Consider the following 19,185-nt stretch of genomic DNA (forward strand, 5'->3'; position numbering starts at 1 on the left):
TCCATGTTTATCCATGTTTTGTGGTTCTTCCCTTCTATCTAATTTATTTCAAAACATTGTATTAAGTTTTCAGAAGACAAATAAAAAATACAAGTTTTATCTTGGAAGAACGAAAGGACTAAGACACCATATAATTAAATACCAACTTCCATTATCTGTTAGGCCTTGCTTCTTATTACGAAACAGACTCCAGGACCTTAATTGAGTACCCATGGTCTTGGAAGATGCGTCAGTTAGAAACAATAGAATTCTTTAACGTAAGTCATAATTTGTTATGGCAAATTATACACTAATTAAGAAACTGGTAGGACTGCACATCTTAAGACAGGGAAAACTGATGAGAATGGGATCTTTGGGGCTAAATATCAACAAACCTACAAGTATTATTTGGTCGTAGTGCATAGCATATAAGATAAAGATTGCGTTCCAGTGGCTTGTAGTAGGTTGTATTGCCAGTTCTGCAAGCTTAAATCTCAGTCCGTTTTCTCATATGAGGTACCATTTATTGTGTAGTTTTTTTTCCCAATAGTAGCATCTTCTAATGGTAATATATAAAGAAAATAAATCTAGTTCCAGCACTGAACCATGAACAGCATGCTGCAACTCAAAAATGGCCCAGTGTGAGTGAATTATAAGGATCTGATAGGTTGCCCTGTAATTCACAACTGAAGCAAAAGAGTTCAGTTGTATTTGGATGCATTTTGAAATGAAAGACAAGAGCTTTCTAAAACCATTACTGCAAAGTATTCTATGTTGTAACTATTGGTATAATAACTTTTTATGAAAAAATTTCCATGTTTGGGTGGGCCTGCATATTATGTGAAAAGCACCAACTGCAGTTGCCCTGTCTGTCTGTCTGTGTGAAACAACTTGGCCCACAGTAGACTCATTTTTTAATTACAATTTGGCACATTTACTCTTTAAGATAATTTGTTGTAAAATTTCAGTTTTCATTGAGGTATCTCAAATAAAGTGTGCTGTACAAATGTTTTAAATTTCAAAATCTGTCCTTGAAAAGCATTTTCAAACTTGTCTGTTTTAGCACAAAGAAACAATTTGTATGGCTTCAGTTACAGATTACTGTTTCTAATTTAACTTGAGAGAGGTCAGCTTGTATATTTACCACTTTTACTTGTCTGAGGGCCACTCCTGAAATGAATCTCCAGTACAAGGTTCTGGGAGAGTCGTGCACAAGCCGCACCTCTGCTATACTCGCTTACTTGTGCTGCTGATTTAATATCTAGAAGTAAATGTAATGCTCTTTTTTCTGTAAACATTGAGCGACAAAGTATTTACTCAGCATTTATGTAACCTCATGGCTACATTACCTGCACATTATAATGATTCCATATTTCTTTGACACTATAATTTTTTGGCAGAACTTCAAAACTTCACTCCATCTTGATCTAAAGCAGCAGTTTTAGGTACTCATTTTAAAAATGTTATGTTTAATAAATTTGGACTACAGTTATTCACAGACTGCTCACAACTAACAATAGCACATCAATCAATAACATTTTTATATCACTTGATTGGTATCTGCTGTCTGTGAAAGCTATTATGCCACCACAAGCCTATTTGGGCTACATTTTAAATATACGACTTTGTATTGGTCTATTAAAATGCATTTTTAATGTAGTTGACTAACACATAAAATTTAATTCTGTTGTTATTTTTAAATCTGGCTGATTGTTATAAAATATTTATTAAACGAAAATATGGTAACTGACTCTTTGATGAAGTATCAAATACATTCAACTAAGTGCTTACAGCATGTTTTCATTATAACTTGATATACAGTTAGGTCCATAAATATTTGGACAGAGACAACTTTTTTCTGATTTTGGTTCTGTACATTACCACAATGAATTTTAAATGAAACAACAGCAACTGAAAGCCGCTGCAGTAAAGGCCTGGCAAAGCATTAAAAAGGAGGAAACCCAGCATCTGGTGATGTCCATGAGTTCAAGACTTCAGGCTGTCATTTCCAGCAAAGGGTTTTCAACCCAGTATTAGAAATGAACATTTTTATTTCCAGTTATTTAATTTGTACAATTACTTTTGAGTCCCTGAAATAAAGGGATTGTGTTAAAAAATACTTTAGTTGCCTCACAACTATGCAATCTTTTTCTTCAGCCCACTGAATTAAAGCTGAAAGTTTGCACTTCAACTGCATCTGAGTTGTTTCATTTAAAATTCATTGTGGTAATGTACAGAACCAAAATTAGAAAAAAGTTGTCTCTGTTCTAATATTTATTTACCTAACTGTATAACTGCAAATTTACAAATAATATAGTTAAAACAAAACCCAATAAAGTATTCACATACAAAGAATGTACATTTTGTTATATATTAATTGACATTAACTTTTTTCAAAATTATATAATTATATACACCATGCTGCATGTTTGTCATTCATGCAAGTAAAAATTTCACTGTACTGTGTTTACTTGACAATAATAATACTAGATAGATAGATACTTTATTAATCCCAAGGGGAAATTCACATACTCCAGCAGCAGCATACTGATAAAAAAACAATATTAAATTAAAGAGTGATAAAAATGTAGGTGAAACAGACAAGAACTTTGTATAATGTTAACATTTACCCCCCAGAGCAGCTTTACTTTCCAGCAGCTCCATGTACTACTTATGCTACTGGCAACATAAACAAAGCAACACCAAAGGACACCATAGATAACAGTGTACAGGAATCAGTTAGCACTGTACATATATGTATTTATTAAATCATATTTAATAAGTAAGCCATTTAAGAGTTGTGCCTGGCAATCTAAAGAAACTCTCAATGATAACCTTAAAGCTATAGAGCAAATATATCTTCAGATATTCATTTACTCATCGTCAATACATACAAGGACCAATTCCCTTTATAAGCCATAACATTGACACAGGCTGCAGAATTCTGTAGTAGAAGGATGCCTCAGGCTAATTTAAGTGGACTTGGGAATTCCATGATATGGTATCACTTTACATCCCCACTTTTTCCATAGTTATAGCTATTTTCCGACATTGTAGAGATAATATTGCCATAATTATACAAGATGAACAAAAACCCATAAGCAAGTCTGTTTTGCTTGATTTTGGAGGCTATGGGAAAAGCAGGAGGAATAAAATTTGCCACCCTGAAAAAGAGAACAGGTTCACTAACAGAAATATTTAATTTCGAAGAAAATGCAGAAACCAATGAAAATTTTGAGGTTATCAATTACAATTAAAACTCAACAGTATAATTTATACTACCAACAATACTTATTGGAAATAAATAGTAAGACTTCATTCAAACTATCTGACTGTTATTTCACATTTTTATGTTATATTAAAGAGGCTTATTTTATGACATGATACATCAATTATTTGTAACACTTTAAGAAAAATGTGATACGTTTTTTTCGTTCTTTTGGCCTCTACAATGAATAGTGACATTGAAATTTACAAAGGAAGAGAATGTCTTTAATACCAAGCAGGCCGGTTGGTAGTATTTGTAATAGGTTGTGTCACAACAAGAGAAGCATGAGAAAAGTTTTACAGAGTATCACTAGCATTGAAAGAATGAAACCACAAAAGGATGTTATATGATCAGTAGAAATCACTCATACACTGGGACAGACAAGGTCCCTTAACATTCATTGCAGTTACCTTGATAAGAGTTGTTTTGCCTATTGAGGAATTTGTAACAAAACTTTATAAATTTGACTGTTTAGTATAAAGTCTTCATTACCAGACTCAAAAAATAGTACTCACTGATTACTTGCTTGGTCGAAAGTAAATTCACTTATTAACCCTCTACTGGCTCAACTACATAGCTATTTCAACAATGTAAGGAACTGCTCTTTAAGTAACTGTTAAGGCCTTAACTATGGTAATTCTGATCATCTCAAACTCCTTATTATGAACATTTCTCAAAGATATTTTAAAGCCACCATTCTCACCACTGTAAAGCCCCAAGATGGATCTCTGTTTGCCACATATTCACATTTTTTAGAATTCTCTATCCATGAGGGCACATATCCTGACTATCAGTTCATTTCTATTTTCCCCACAACTCCAGTCCCCTTTGTCAAATTCGTAGACTCTCTATAATGTTTATTCCCATTATCTGTCATGTCACTAATTTAACTTGTATTGAAATGTGTTGTCTTTTGAATGGTTTGGATTCTTTTGTGGTTTGTAAATCACCTTCAGAATGGTAGTCAGATGACTGATTGATCAAATTGTTACTGGTCTACAGGCAATTTTAAATTGTTACTGCTGCACTTCAGGGTTGTCATGTTGGTTCTAGACTATTTATAGCCTTAAATCTCTGCCTATTCTTCTCACTAGTATTAGCTGATCATCAAGCTCATGGACCAGGGTCTCAGCACCTCTATCGTAATTGGATTTTAGATTTTCTAACTGGCAGTTCTCAGTATGCAGACTGGCATATCTCCTAATATATCATCCAACACCCATGCTGGACCTCAACATAAGAGATATCTAGGGCTGGGAGCTCACAGCCGTATGGCTAGTTTTAGCTCTAAAAACATCAATTCAATAAAATAAACCATAATAATGACCACGTGAGAAATAAATTAAAAAACAAGGAACTGGGCGCTGATATCAGAAAAAAGGGAAGAGACCATATTGCTGAGTATGCAGTGAAGATGGTCAGCTGTTTCTGGAGACTCTTAACATTAGTCACCTAGCCTGGTCAAACTATGCAAATGCAGTAATTAAGAAAGACCACTAGTGCCATTGTTTCCAAAGGTGATTGACTACATTTTTGTATGTCTTTTAGAGTGGATTAATCGATCCATGATGCACCAATTGCTGCATTCTGAATAAAAGGCATTACAGTTCTGGAACTGAACTTAACAATAAGTTAAGGACCATAGTATCCCAGGATATCTGTTTTTTGTACTGCCTTTCAGGATTACTAAAGTCAATGCTTATAGAATTCACAAAAAAAGTTCTCTCTTTAAGCAATAAATACCCTAAATGCAGTCTCTCAATGACAATATCTGGATAGCCCATACTGTACTGGATATATTGGGAACTGTTAAATGTAAAGTGTTGTTATAGATCTGCGAGGGCCAAATTACTATCATTATTTCACTGATTCCAATAAACTGAAACTGTGAGGGTGAAGATGCACACAAATGGACCATTCTGAAAACAGCAAACTCAAATTATGCTATCAAGTAATAAGCATTTTAGAAAAATAATCTTAAGAGTTAAATAAATCAGTATATAACTATTATACTGCAATTACAATTATTTTGAACCTTTCTTTAGTACTGTGATCTGATACTCAGTAAAGAGTGTGACAAAGAAAACAAAATAAAAATAAAAACAGGTACTGCACTTCTGACCTACCCAAAATAAAATTAAGAGTGCACAGGAGGGAAATACCATAGTACCTAACTGAATTTAAATCAATCTTTGCATATGTTGTATACACAGATACTGTAAATTAATGTACTGCTAAAGCACCATCTTGCTTAGTAGGGTAATCAGCAGTAATCTCATTGAGCTTTCTCAAGGATTACATTTGAATCCAAGTCTTTAAGTAAAATAGCTAATCCAATGGCAATATTTTACAAAGACAACATTTAAAATAACTTGCAAGTATAAAAATGGTTTTACTGTGACTCAGCAATGCCATTTTTCAATAAGAAAGCAATTTTGATGTTAACATTACTTAGCAGGTGGTACAATTTGGCCACACATAGCGCAAGCGTCATTACCGGCCTATAAAGCTGATTTGTAACCTATATTTTAAGGATTCTGGCTGAACTCTTGTTAACATTCCAACTGTTTCATTTCTACAACAGTTTAAGTAATGTGTGATCACACAAAAGCAGGAGGAAACTAATAAAGATGGCAGGATAGACTTAAAAAAATCAAAACATCTTTTGTCCATTCATCTTCTGGACCAGAATAATTCAAATATAGGATCACAGTGTATTCCTGCATCAGAGACAAGGGAGCAATCAACCACTGAGAGGCACCCTCACATACACCTACTCCCTCAGTTTATAGTCGAAAATTAACTTGACACACAAGGTTTTGAGATATGGTAGGAAAATTTGAGTAGCCCAAGATAACCCACACAAAACAAGGTAAGAATCGTATGGTACACAATGAGTGACCAAGCTGGAATTGAAGCACAGTCTTTTGCAGCTGTTAGGCAACACCACCAACCATTGCACATTACCCCTCAGAATTACTCTACATACAAATAATGTACTCATTCTCCATTTTCTAAGTCTGCTAATTCATTTGCAGTGCAGCCCTGGCAGAATCAAACACAAGTACTGTTGAGACACTGGTTCACTGGCCCATTGGGAGGCAACTGCACACATTTGCACTCCAAATGAATATATATTATGTATTAAAAAAAGATGTGTAGCTACTACATCCTGAAATTTGCTTTGCAAACTGTGCAACAATCATCGACTATAATTGAGGTTTCTGATAACTAACATGCATACTGTTTCTTAAAAGAGAAATTCTTTTAACTAAATAAAAAATAATCAAAACTAAAATGACAAAAAATCAATGACAAAATGAACAAAAACCTATTATGCATTACACAATAAAATCCAACTAATTAACAGGCAGCATGTTACTAGCAATGTGCCCAACCTATACAATGCTACCTTTTTATCTTGAATATAAAATGATAAAAAACACACACATAATAAGCCATAACAGTACAGACCAACTACGTCAAAAAAAAGTGTACATACCAAAAGTGGAGTTTCAGACGATTTCCTACAGATGATGCAGAATGTTCCATCTTCCACTAGACCAGCGAGTTTACTCTTTAATGACTTTCTTATCCCTGAAACTGTCAAGTGCAAAAACAGCCGCTTCTCAGCTATGTCTTCAGGCAGAACACAGCACAACATCATATCTCCTGCAGTGTTTACTGTAGTATAAAATGCTATGAGCCAACCGCTTACTCGACAATGGCAGACTTTTTTGACCAACTACGACACATACAAGATTCTGATTTTTCCCTTGGCTCAACTAAGAGAGTAAGTAAATAATCCAAGCTAAATGACATGAACAACTGTTTCACCCCCTTATTGAGAGGCACACACAGAAGCAGACGTTGCAATGTACAGTAAGCCAGGATTATTAGCTATCTCCATACCATATGTTAAGTGGAAGGATTTACAGCTCATTTTGCTTTGGCAGGCACTGTAACCTATGAATAAAAAAACAAAAAATACTGGATGCACTTGTTTGTATAGAAAGCACCTTCAAAATCCTACACTCACTAATACTTCAGGATTTAGTTAAAAAAAAAATCAATGAGGAATGGTTTTCAGCCAATTGAGAGGAATAATCCAACTATGGCTCAACATTGGACTCTTGTTGCAAGGTTTACAATTGCTAAGTGGTTGGTTGTAAACACCTGAAAATGTAGACATGTCGAAACACCCTTGGCACTAACAAACTGCAATATGCTTGTAAATGCCTTGCATGAAGCTTCATAAAATTTTGCAAACTAGAAAGCACTTGGACCTCCAGTCCTCAAAGGAAGGTGGTTCATGCTCTTCTTATGAAACATAACCCAGGTAAATCTGGCAAGCGTGCCATCACCTCTTAAGAGTGTATGACTGTCTTTTGCAAACAGAGCATATGACTTGAATTTGCAGTGAAAATGATCAGTCAACCTGTGCAATGTGTTTCACTTTCAACAGATATTGATGTGGTTCTTTTTAGCGATCTCACAACACTGTTGCTTAGGGAAGGAATCAACGCCCAATTACATTAACCTGCACGTCTGATTCTTTGGTCGTGTATGACTTTGTTGTACTTGTAGGACTTTTTGTCATGAAAACAATTGGTTGGACAGTGCAATGTGCTTCACTGTCAGCAGATATTATCGCTGTTCTTTTCCTATTAGCCACAGAGTGCTGTAGCTGCGAGGAAGACCTGAAGCCCAACTACATGGCTCGAGGTAGACCACACCTTCAATTTGTGGGGCATAGCATATCACTTCTTAAGTTCTCAATCTCCATTAAGACCAAGACTGAGGTTCACATATATTTGCATGACAGACGGACATTACTTACAGTCACAGTAAAAAGTATGTGAATCCTTTGGAATTATCTGGTTTACTGCATGAATTGGTCATAAAAAGTGATCTGATCTTCATCTAGGTCACAGATACTGATATACACAATGAGCTTAAGCCAGTGACACACAAAAAATTCTACTCTTTCATGTCTTTATTTTACAAACGCATTCAACGTTCACAGTGGTAGTGGAAAAACTAAGTGAACTTTGGGATTTAATAACTGGTTGAGCCTCCTTTGGCAGCAATGACCTCAACCAGGCGCTTCCTGTAACTGCAGATCAGACCTGCACATTGTGCAGGGGGAATTTTAGCCCATTCTTACCTGCAGAACTGCCTTAACTCTTCCATATTCTTTGGTTGTCTTCTGTGTATGGCTCAATTCAAGTCAGTCCACAGCATCTCAATAGGATTGAGATCTGGGCTCTGACTGGGCCACTCCAAAAGGTGGAGTTTGTTCTTCTGTAGCCATTGTGCTGTGGATTTGCTGAGATGTTTGGAGTCATTGTCCTGTTGCATCACCCAGCCTCTTCTGAGCTTAAGTTGACAAACAGACAGACACCCTCAAATTATCCTGGAGAATTTGTTGGTAAACTTGTGAATTTATTTTCCCCTCAATGATAGTAAGCTCTTTGGGCCCTGATGCAGCAAAGCGGGCCCAAATCATGATGTTCCTTCCACCATACTTTACTGTAGGGATGATGTTTTGATGTTGATATGCAGTGCTCTTTTTACACCAAATGAAGTTCTACTTGTTCCTCCCAAATAGTATAATTTTGGTTTCATCACTCCACAAAACATTTTCCCAGTACCATTGTGTAGTGTCCAAGTGCATTTTCACAAACTTCAGGCGTTCAGCAATGTTCTTTTTTCATAGCAGTGGCTTACTTCTTGGTGTCCTGCCATGGCCTCCTTTCTTGTTCAATGCTTTGCATATAGTTGACTCATGCACAGAAATGTTAGCCAGTTCTAATGATTTCAAGTCCTTTGCTGTCACTCTAGGGTTCTTCTTTACCTCATTGCTGACTTTGCATTGTGCTCTTTGGGGTCATCTTGGCAGGAGGCCCACTTCTAGGCAGAGTAGCCACAATACCAAATTGTCTCCATTTATAGACAACTTGCCTAACAGTAGACTGATGAAAATCTAAAATCTTTGAGATGACTTTGTAACTCTTTCCAGCCTTTTTAACAATTCTCGATCGTAGCTCTTCAGACAGCTCTTTTGTGCGAGGCATGATTCCCATCTGGATATGCTTCTTGTCGAAAGCTCAAACACAAACTTTATAGTGTTTTTTATCAATCAAAGTAATTCTAGGCCACACCTCTGAACCCGTTTCATTAAATGGACTCCAGGTGTGTTAAATTCTGACTGCAATGAGCTTAGGGTTCAATTACTTTTTCCAACCTTCAGTTTCAGATTTTGAATGATTTATTCAATTTGGTCAAAAATTCTCTGAAAATCTGTGTATCTTTAGTTATAGGAGACTATGTTTGTTCATTACTGTGACTGACAAAGATACAACCATGTTTTATATGTGAATTAGACATAAATGTAGATAATTCCTAGGGTTTCACATACTTTTTACTTTGTAGAATTCTACATGGACAGCTAGACAGACAGACAAATAGGCATTTAATTACTGATTATTCTTTAGTGACGTACAAGATCAGGATCCCAAATAGACTTTTTTTTTTTTTTTTAAAAATGTATTTATTTATTTATTTTTTACAACTGGAGTACAGCCAGGTTAAGGGACTTGCTCTGGATCACAAAGAGATTCAGATGTGGGGATTGAACTGGAAGCTTTCTTGTTCAAAGTTTGATGCTTGAGCTATTAATTCACACTGCCCAGGTAAGGAGTTGACCTATAAACCACACTGAGAGAGTTCAATCTCCATGCACTTGTCTGGGCAAGTTGCACAGCCTGGCAGTGTTCCACTGGTAAAAGTTACCAGCTCTAGGTAAACAACCATCATCAAATTCAATAAATGGAATAATTTTCAGTATGGAAAAATGGTAAGTGTAATAAATATGTCTTTATCATTCATTATGCTATAAGACCTTAGAAGAAAGAAACACAATTTCAAATATGCTTACATTTTTAGAATGTCAATAATCCTCTTGATTGAAAATGATGCAGGTGTGATTGTGTTTAACACGATAGCAAACAGAGCAACAGTAACTGAATCACAACCAAGAAAGTATTAAATTATATTTTGTTAACCTTACTGATTATTCAAGAGCATAACAGTAGCACAGCAGTAAGAATGGATACGTCTCCATCTATTCACCCATGTTCCTGAAGTAAGTTACCCTGATTCCTGCTTTTTTAGGGTGTTGGAGTTGCTAATCCAACACCATCAGACAGGAAATGCCGTGGATAGGATACATGTAGCAAGAATATTTATACACTACTAAAACTCAATTTGACAAAAGTGTGGAAGACCAAGCAGACTTATGTCATGACATTTGAAGCTTTGTTTAATCTTGTCTTTCTTGGTGAAAGTGTGGGGTTAACATTACAATCCATGTGTGAATGCAGATATGTATTTGGGTGTTAATTCCTCTTTTCTAGTGTTACTTCCATTATAGCCTCTGGCTCTATGAAACACTTCTTATAGCAACATAGACATTTTTTGACCTTAAACAGGCTAAAAATGTAGTATAAGATGCAATCACAACCACACAGAATGCACCACTCTACCCAAAGCCAAATGTTAAAGAGTATGGCAAATGAGACACTGGTTGTAGAATAAGTCATTTCTTGGCAGTGCAAAGATTGCTTAAAACATAACATTATACAGATTGACACTGACTGATATGCACCCTTAATTATCCTTTCATCTAATTCATTGATCTAATTTAGAATTGTGAGAAGCCAGTGCCTATCCTATTGGCAACAAACCCTGAACTAGGTACCACTCTATTCCAGGTTACACATAGTAATGCATACCCACCCATATACTCAAAACAGACCAACAGAAAGTTGACATTTGACCTAATCTGGATGTCGTTGGGATGGGAGAGAAAAAGTGTTGTCTTTTGGAACAGAGTTCATGCAAACTGAGATGAATTTGCAAGCTCCAAGCAGGCAGTAATCAAGTCAGGATTCAAATCAAGGACTCTGGAGCTGTGAAGCAGCAGCACTAACCACAACATATTGATGGCTTCTCCAAATCTGGCTTACTACATGTCTGCATGGAGTACAATCTGCACTGGTTCTACAAACAAAATACATTTTTTTCCCTAACAGCAAAAAAAAAAAGATGTGTAGCTCACTTTGACACATCCTTTAACCATACCTTTACAATGACTGCAAATTACAACCAACAGGGGTTAAATAATCACATACTGCAGTGGTTCAACAAAATGTTGCAGTTAAAAATGTGTGTTTATGCATGATATATGTTCTATTGTCCATTAATTCTTGCAAGGGCTGATTAATATAATAGTTATAAAGTTAAAACATTTACAAGCAAAAGGTGAAAGTTTGGTGTTAACCTAGCATAAATATATTTCGTACAAATGTACTGTACAAACATTTAATCATACACTTGCAGGTATTGAGGTGCAACACTTTAGAGGGAGCCACACAGCAGATGGATACAATGACAAGAAAATTACTCCAGCAGCAAGAGTTATGGTTTAAAAGAAAAAGTAGTTCCTTAAGTAGATACTATTGATTGTCACTAAAAACAAATTAAAAATTAGGTATTTGCCATTGCTGTTTCACACATGGAGAGACCTGCTTCTGCCTCTATCCTTTAGTCAGTCTCATCATGGAAAAAAACTTCAAAATGTAACTTCAAATGTGCAGCCTCAGGACCAATCATTCAAAATAGTGTCCTGAGACAGCTGGTGAGCTAAACATAATTTATTTTGAGTATTACTAATAACAGTAAATCTGAATTTAATAACCAAAAATGACTTTTGCATTACAATGAGCCACCTCCATATTTCTAATGAACATAACATTCTCAAACCTACCCAATCCAAATCAGTGTTGTCGAGGGTGCAAGTCAGTCATCATAAATCAACAATTAGATGATTACAGTGAAACAAATTAGCCAATAATGTAGAGTCTGTAACCAAGTCTTGGGTTTTCTTGTGTTAAATGTTAAATACAAAATGCAAGAAAATGTGTGATGTGAAAAAAACAGAAACAAAGAAAAAGGGCAAGCTAGTAAGAAAAAAAAAACACTTTGAAATTCCCTGGCAAATGATTTGCCTGCCTTTGCGAGTTTTACAGATGCCTTTCAATGTGTGTGCTGCGTTGGAATCAAAACACCTCTCAACAAAAATATTTTGCAGACAACAGAACTGGAATTTGACTTCAGTCTGCTTTTTAGGGTAGTATTTTGGATATATTGAATTACTGGATATAGATCAAACATACAAATATTTACTTTGCACAGACTGATGTCACTTTTAGTGAACCCACTTAAACTTTCAATTTATTTTCTAAAATACATCTTCTAATGACAATATGGCAAAAAAGGAGGATTGACAGATGAAAAACAAACCCATCCTACTAATCTGAAAACTATAATGTTGAACTGTAAAACCCAGACCTTTCATCAGTCATTTATTTACTTTTTTGGCTGGGGGTGTACATATTACATAACCAATGCAAGTGGCATGGTCTACAGTCTAAGGTCCAGTAGAACCATCAAGCTTGAGGTTCAAATCCATTCTTGCATAACTTTAGCTGCCCATGGGCCACTTCTAAGAATATGTGTTGGTGATGGTTAAGTGTACCGCTCACGCATAGGCACTCAGGAATGATGCTGGAGTGAAAAGTCCTTTACAGAATAATCAACTTTTCTTTCCATTATTCTAAATTTTATGACCTTTGATATTTCTACATGGAACATTAAGGCTGGCTAATTTATTATATTTGATTTAGAATTACTAAGCCCACACAAGGTTCTTTTTAATTTAGTAGGTCAGTGGCAGAAGTTATGTTACATAAACTCGGACGTAAATTACAAAACGGTGAAAGAGTTTCACACAGTATTACTGTGAATGTTTTGTATATCTGGTATTTGCTTTAGCAACCATGCTGAGAAAAATAATTCATTTTCAGCAACAAACACAAGTGTTTTTTGTAACAATCCTAAAACGCTGTAATGCTTCCAGTTAATTTTACAATATTCAACAGCACATGGTTTGATTCAGCATTTTTGCTTCAAATTATGCATTACAAAACAGGCAACACTAAGAAAAATAATAAAAGCAAAGCAACAGACTAACACTCTATACACATACATAATTTAATCAAATGAATAAATCTACAAATGCATTCACCTACCTCCCCCACAAGAATGTCTTTTGCATTAAGCATTTTAGTAACCCCTTACAAATTTTAAACCATGTGTGAAGAAAACATATTTATCTCATTAACAACATGATCTTCAGTCTCTATTTAAAATAAACATCCTTCATGTTACACGATTTTAAACAAGCCACATGCAAAACACAGTTTTTGTAGCATAGTGTTTAAAATGTTAAGAAGGAGAATCATCAGACAGACATGCAGAAAATGTAGAAAAAAACAGAAAATTCCAACAGCGTGTATTCGATAGGAAAACAAAAACAGAAATAAAAAGCTGCTTCAGCTTAGCAATTCAGTTATTATCCTCCCCTCCCACACACAGGCAAATTCTTTCATTTCTGCAGCTTTCACTTAACATTTTTTGCACAATGTTTAAAAATGAACACAAAACTGTTTCATATTCCAGCCGCTACTTACCAATCAAACCCTGTAGCTTTCAGCCACTGTGAAAAATGCTCCACTCTTAGAGGCTTTGTGATCTTGGCTCACTGGTTATAATGTGGTGATGTGTCCAGGTGTGGATGCAAGCATCATAGTGAAAAGGGTGCTCCCAGTTGGCCAGAAACAACAAAATATTAAAGCTGTGACAAGCAAAGCCCTTGATCTACACTTCAGCATACAAATTAAATAATGCACGGCTATTACAAGCCCGATATCTTGGAAACCCTAGGCATCACTAATAATACTTTAATTTTTCTTCCCAAAACTTGTCTGGCTCTTTGTCTCTTATGGTTACAGAAATGTCATATATATAAATACAAAATTATCTATCAATCTAGGTTATTCAGACAAACCTCACATTTTTATTTTGAATAATGATTTATTAATTGTACTGTAGCCTCTCTCTATTACTCACTCACTAAAAATGCAGCTGACAAGGGTAGAAAAGGAGTCCTGACAGTAATAAGCAATTTCAGCCTAGGCAGCCAAGTAATGAGCCATTAAATTATAGTGTTCACAAAGCTACGACGCCAGTGCCTTAAGCCAGCCTACAGCTGTGCCAGCGTGCAAGTCACTTCAATGCAATATTGCATTGTGGCCAGTGTGGAATTAAACAGCAATATTTCAGAGTGAAAGCTACTACGACATAACATTTCTCTTGTCACCTGGCATGCCATTCTTGAATTATTTGACATACCATTCATGTGTTTTACAAAGAGACAAACTACTAACCCACAGTAATGTGCAAAGAAAACAATATTGTCACATTCATTTTTCAGTTTAGCATTTAGGAAATGTCAACTTGTTTTGATCATAATGCTACAGCAGATCCCTTGAGTAATAATACATAAGAAGATGTTCAAGTTTTTCAAGCTTTCTAGACCCTATTTTGCCTGTGATCCTAGTAAACTACAGCACTTGTGAAAGTAGCTCATCTTCACATTTGATGCATGTTTGCAACAAAGAGCAAGGCAGAGTGAGAGAAAGTAGTCGTCCAAAATAAGCTTTGATCAGCTATTATTCCTGTAATGCTATTCCAAGACTATGGGAGATGAAAGGGTAAAAAATGAGTAAGATCCATGTCCATGAGATAATCCTCTCTCCATGGCTGCACAAGAACAACAACAATGTGCTCTCATTATTGTTTACCCAATTTCAAGTTTGCAAACATTTTTTGAGCGCAACATTCACAAGTGAAGAAGTAGGTCTTACACACACTTTAGGAACACGGCAGCTGATTTTTGACTTAAAGAGAATGGGATACTTCAGTACTAATACACATAAGCAAGAAGAAAATAATAAAATTCCAAAGAGTAAACCAAATTAAATTAAGAAAGGAGAGCTGTAATTTATTTTCAAAGGTCTCACCAATGCATGTCAACTCCCAGCTCAACAACTCAGTATGAAAAGTTTTTGTAGTCTGTTTTGTTCTGACCCTTCCTCAGCTTCTTTCATTGCACCCTGGTGATCCTCTAAGCTGCATTTACACATCTCAACAACAGCTAAGAAGGGAACACAGAATACACTGGAAACTTAAACCTTGGTTATATCAGACACATTACCCCATTTGAAGCCTCATGCATAGGGACATTAAAGTTTGTACATGGTGTGAAAAGTCTTTCTCCCTATGTACTCTGAAATATAAAAAAAAAATAATTTAAAGAGTGTGTGAAGTGTGCTATAAAAAGACGGGAGCTGCTGCTTACTGCTTGTAATACACATTCCAATGCTTTGTTAACACACTCATTGCATATGTTATGGTCCAGACAGATCTCCTCTTAAACCTCATAGTCTATTGCAACACAAAAAGACATGGCTTCATAATCCTACTGAGAATAGTTTTGTTCAACGACAGGAAACTTTTAGGATATTCAAACAAAATAAGCAAAATTATTTGTTAAATTCAAAATATTTTTGTAAGCAGTTACCTCCTTTTTATATAGTTTACTTCTAGAGGAAGCATCTTCTCAAGGCACTTTACAAGTACAAAGCATGGAAAATATCCACAAGTATTTGTAATCCATGGAACTGATCCAACCACCTTTTTATTTATATTTTAGTTGTTTATCCATAATGCCTCCACATTAAAATGATCTTTAGCAATTAAAAAATAAAAACAAATCTAATTAGAGCTTTCTGAAACACACCGGACAAGTCAATACATACCATATTTAATTTTAACAGAACTATTGCAAACATATACTTATGAAAACTGTGATCCTGGCTAAGGCTCCCCCAGATCATCAATAACTCAACCTAATTTCATTTTGTTCCATTTACAAAAATGAAAGGTTGAACACACATTTTTTGCAGAAAATATAAATGCATACATCTATCATCATTTTTCATTAAAGTAAATTAAGTAAACCTACTGTATCTATCTCTTATAATAGCTCAGTGGAATGCTTTTGATGCACACAAATTATGAAAAATAACACATGACACAAAGATGCACCCCGTGTGTTTTCGTACTAGTAAATTGTAGCAGTGGTGGGTGGGCTGCTAGCCTGACAGTATGTGCTTGCTTCGACTTCTAGTAAATGTTATAAACATGGCTTAATTTTTGAATTGTGGGTAGTTTCAGTAAAATTAACAGAAGCACAACTTTCAGCATTCTCCAACCAAACACTAACTCTACAGTCTCCAGCTACTCACTTGTCCCTAAAGATGCCTTTGGTATGTAATCTGAAAGATGCAGCATTGCTGAGATCAGTCACCAAAAACTGTATTTTAAACCTTTTCATTTTCAGGATGTTTGTGAATTGTTTAGTGTGACAACCATCAAGAAAATTTACCTTTTCATTCAGGGGGGACAGTGAAAATCTGACCTATTTGGTTTGTTCTCAGATGCATGAAAACAATGTCTAACAACTTTTTAAGACAATATTATACTACAGTTACATGTACCATGTTGGGTTAGTCAGTGGATGAATGGTAAACTAATTTGTTATTAATTACAATGATCAATTAATGCAAACCACCACTAGAGGTTCAGCCAGTGTTAATACTGTTCACATTTCAGCAGTACGTATTATTGTCTGTATATTGCTGTAGTTAAAATAAGGCACTTCTATGTGGAAAACACTAATGAAAACAGACTCAACATTCCACATGAATGGTTGAGCTGGGGAATAAGAGGTGGGGAATCACAATCGCTGTGTCTTCTCTATTATCCTCCCTAATCCTAGTCATGAAGCAGATCTCTAAGGACATATTTAGTAACACTGGTCTTCCCTTTTGCACCCAGGATGATGAAGATCAATGATTCATATCATACCATCTAATTCCACTCCTGTAAAAAAACTACACTAAACCAGAAACATTTGCAGAATAAACTAGAAATATCACAACATAAGGCCAGTTCATTTGTTCACTGGCCAACATAGTCAAAGAGGCAGGAGTGTGACAGGCTCTGACCTTTTGGTGGTTATCAGTTGGCTTTCTATCCTGCTCCAGATGGTCTTCAGTGAAGTCCCTCACTTCGAAGATTGTAATATCAGGAACTCTGGAGACATCTAAAATACACAAACAAGAGTGACCATAACAAACAGGATTCTGCGTCTCTGTAATGCAGCAGCATGTTTCAATGCATACAGCTATAATGTGTTCTTAAATAAAGACTAAATACTTATGCAAGAATCATTTTCTAGACTAAATGTTTATAATATTTAACATTGTAGTTTATATTACAATATTTATGATATTAAAATAATTAAAGTGCAGCTGATTGATTATCATTCTAAACATACATTTTAAAATGCATTTTGTGGAGGGTTTGTTCTTCATCCCCTAAACACAGTCATATTTGGCAGTAGGTTAAACCTTTTTGTATACAGAAAGGTCACGAGAGTTCTTTTCAACCAATAAAGTTCAAAATTCACAGAACTGGATGTCTCCATGAGACTACTTTAAATATGGTGCTGCCATATCCACACAGACTATGCTTCCTCATATCCAAGTAGTAGATAACAATGATTGCCAAAATATAATACTTTCAAAGACCACTGCTTACTTTTCAAATCACATGGCTAGAACTGAACAAAACTCTGTTTACATACAGGGAATAAGTCTTTGTTTTTGTTTTTTTGCATTATGCTACATTAGAACTTTTAGAACAATTGTAACAAGAACAGACCACTCACCCCAACAAGTGTATTCATCCTTTTCACCTAGATTGTCCAAAAACCATTAAGCCGAGACCTGAAGGATGCTAAAACCCGCCTCTCCACCATACTACTTGGTAATTTACTCCATGTGTCTATGGCTCGTCAAAGAAAAACTTTCTAGCATTTGTGCAAATATTTTCCCTTAAGTTTGCAACCCTGTTTATGTGTTCTTGTTGAACTAATTTTAAAGAAACAGTCTGGATCTACAGCACTAATTGCTTTCATAATTTTAAATAATTCAATCTTGTCACCTCTTAATCTTCGTTTGATTAAACTCAAAAGGTTCAGCTCCTTCAATCTCTCCTCACAGATCATACCTTTCACTTCAGGAATGAGCCTAGTCTTCAGTGGACTTGTCAAAGTCCAAACTATTTATCAGGTGCCCTAGCAGACAAAGGCTCTCTACTGCAACCTCATCTCTTCACTCTGATAAAGTGCATGCTTCTTTTGACTTGTGGTATAGCAGGTTCTTGGTTAAAAAAAAAAATGGCCGTTTTACTAAAGTAATGCATTGGCTGGCTCGTTCCTCATGGGCGCACTCGCGTAGCTGCAGGGAGTTGGTGAAGTAATTGGGGTGAGATGCACCTGCATGTGAAGGTGCAGTCTTTCTCAATTTCTTCATTGACTTCCTGTAGTGAGTAGTGCGCGATTGAGATGCTGCACCCATGAAGCATTTAAAAACTTCAGCACCACCATTTTCTAACACAACCAAACAGAAACCGAGTTTCCAGAGCAATGCAATGTAGATGAGAACAAAGTAACATGGTCGTCTCAACAAAATTCTCAGTCTCCCTTAGCTTTGCAGTAGAGGGTGTAGGGATGAGACCTAATGCTTTACCAAGATAAGCACCTAAATGTATAAAGACAGGCACCATCTATGTGCATACTTAAGAAGATCATTAATATTAGTATTTTCATGAAAATTTTAGTTTGCAAGAGCCTCCATACTATCAAAAAGCATGTTGCACTTCACGTCCGACTTTGATTTGTGCACTTGTATCTCTCGTGGCTCTGCGAGTTGTCGTTGTATCCAATGGCCTTGGAGTTGGTGGGCGTGGCTCCTTCCTGCGTGCGCCATAGGTGTCTTACTTGTCGGCGGCTTAGTGAATCCACGCCCCTTCCGGCGTGCTTTCCATGGGTGTCTTGCCTTAGT

General features: G+C 35.8%; 1 protein-coding gene across 6 annotated transcripts in view; it reads right to left on the reverse strand.

The window, feature by feature from the left end:
* Positions 1–19,185, reverse strand: part of LOC120525664 (T-lymphoma invasion and metastasis-inducing protein 2-like) — a 314,032-nt gene that overhangs the window by 36,092 nt on the left and 258,755 nt on the right. For 5 of the 6 annotated variants that reach the window (XM_039748157.1, XM_039748156.1, XM_039748158.1 and 2 more), the window contains one exon: positions 17,284–17,381. In XM_039748157.1, coding sequence (XP_039604091.1) covers positions 17,284–17,381 — 98 coding nt within the window. Of the gene's footprint in view, positions 1–13,842; positions 14,096–17,283; positions 17,382–19,185 lie in introns of those variants that run through there. The other variant, XM_039748160.1, reaches the window with a different exon arrangement.

The sequence above is a fragment of the Polypterus senegalus genome, chromosome 3, assembly GCF_016835505.1.
Source record: "Polypterus senegalus isolate Bchr_013 chromosome 3, ASM1683550v1, whole genome shotgun sequence".
NCBI classification, from domain to species: Eukaryota; Metazoa; Chordata; class Cladistia; order Polypteriformes; family Polypteridae; genus Polypterus; species Polypterus senegalus.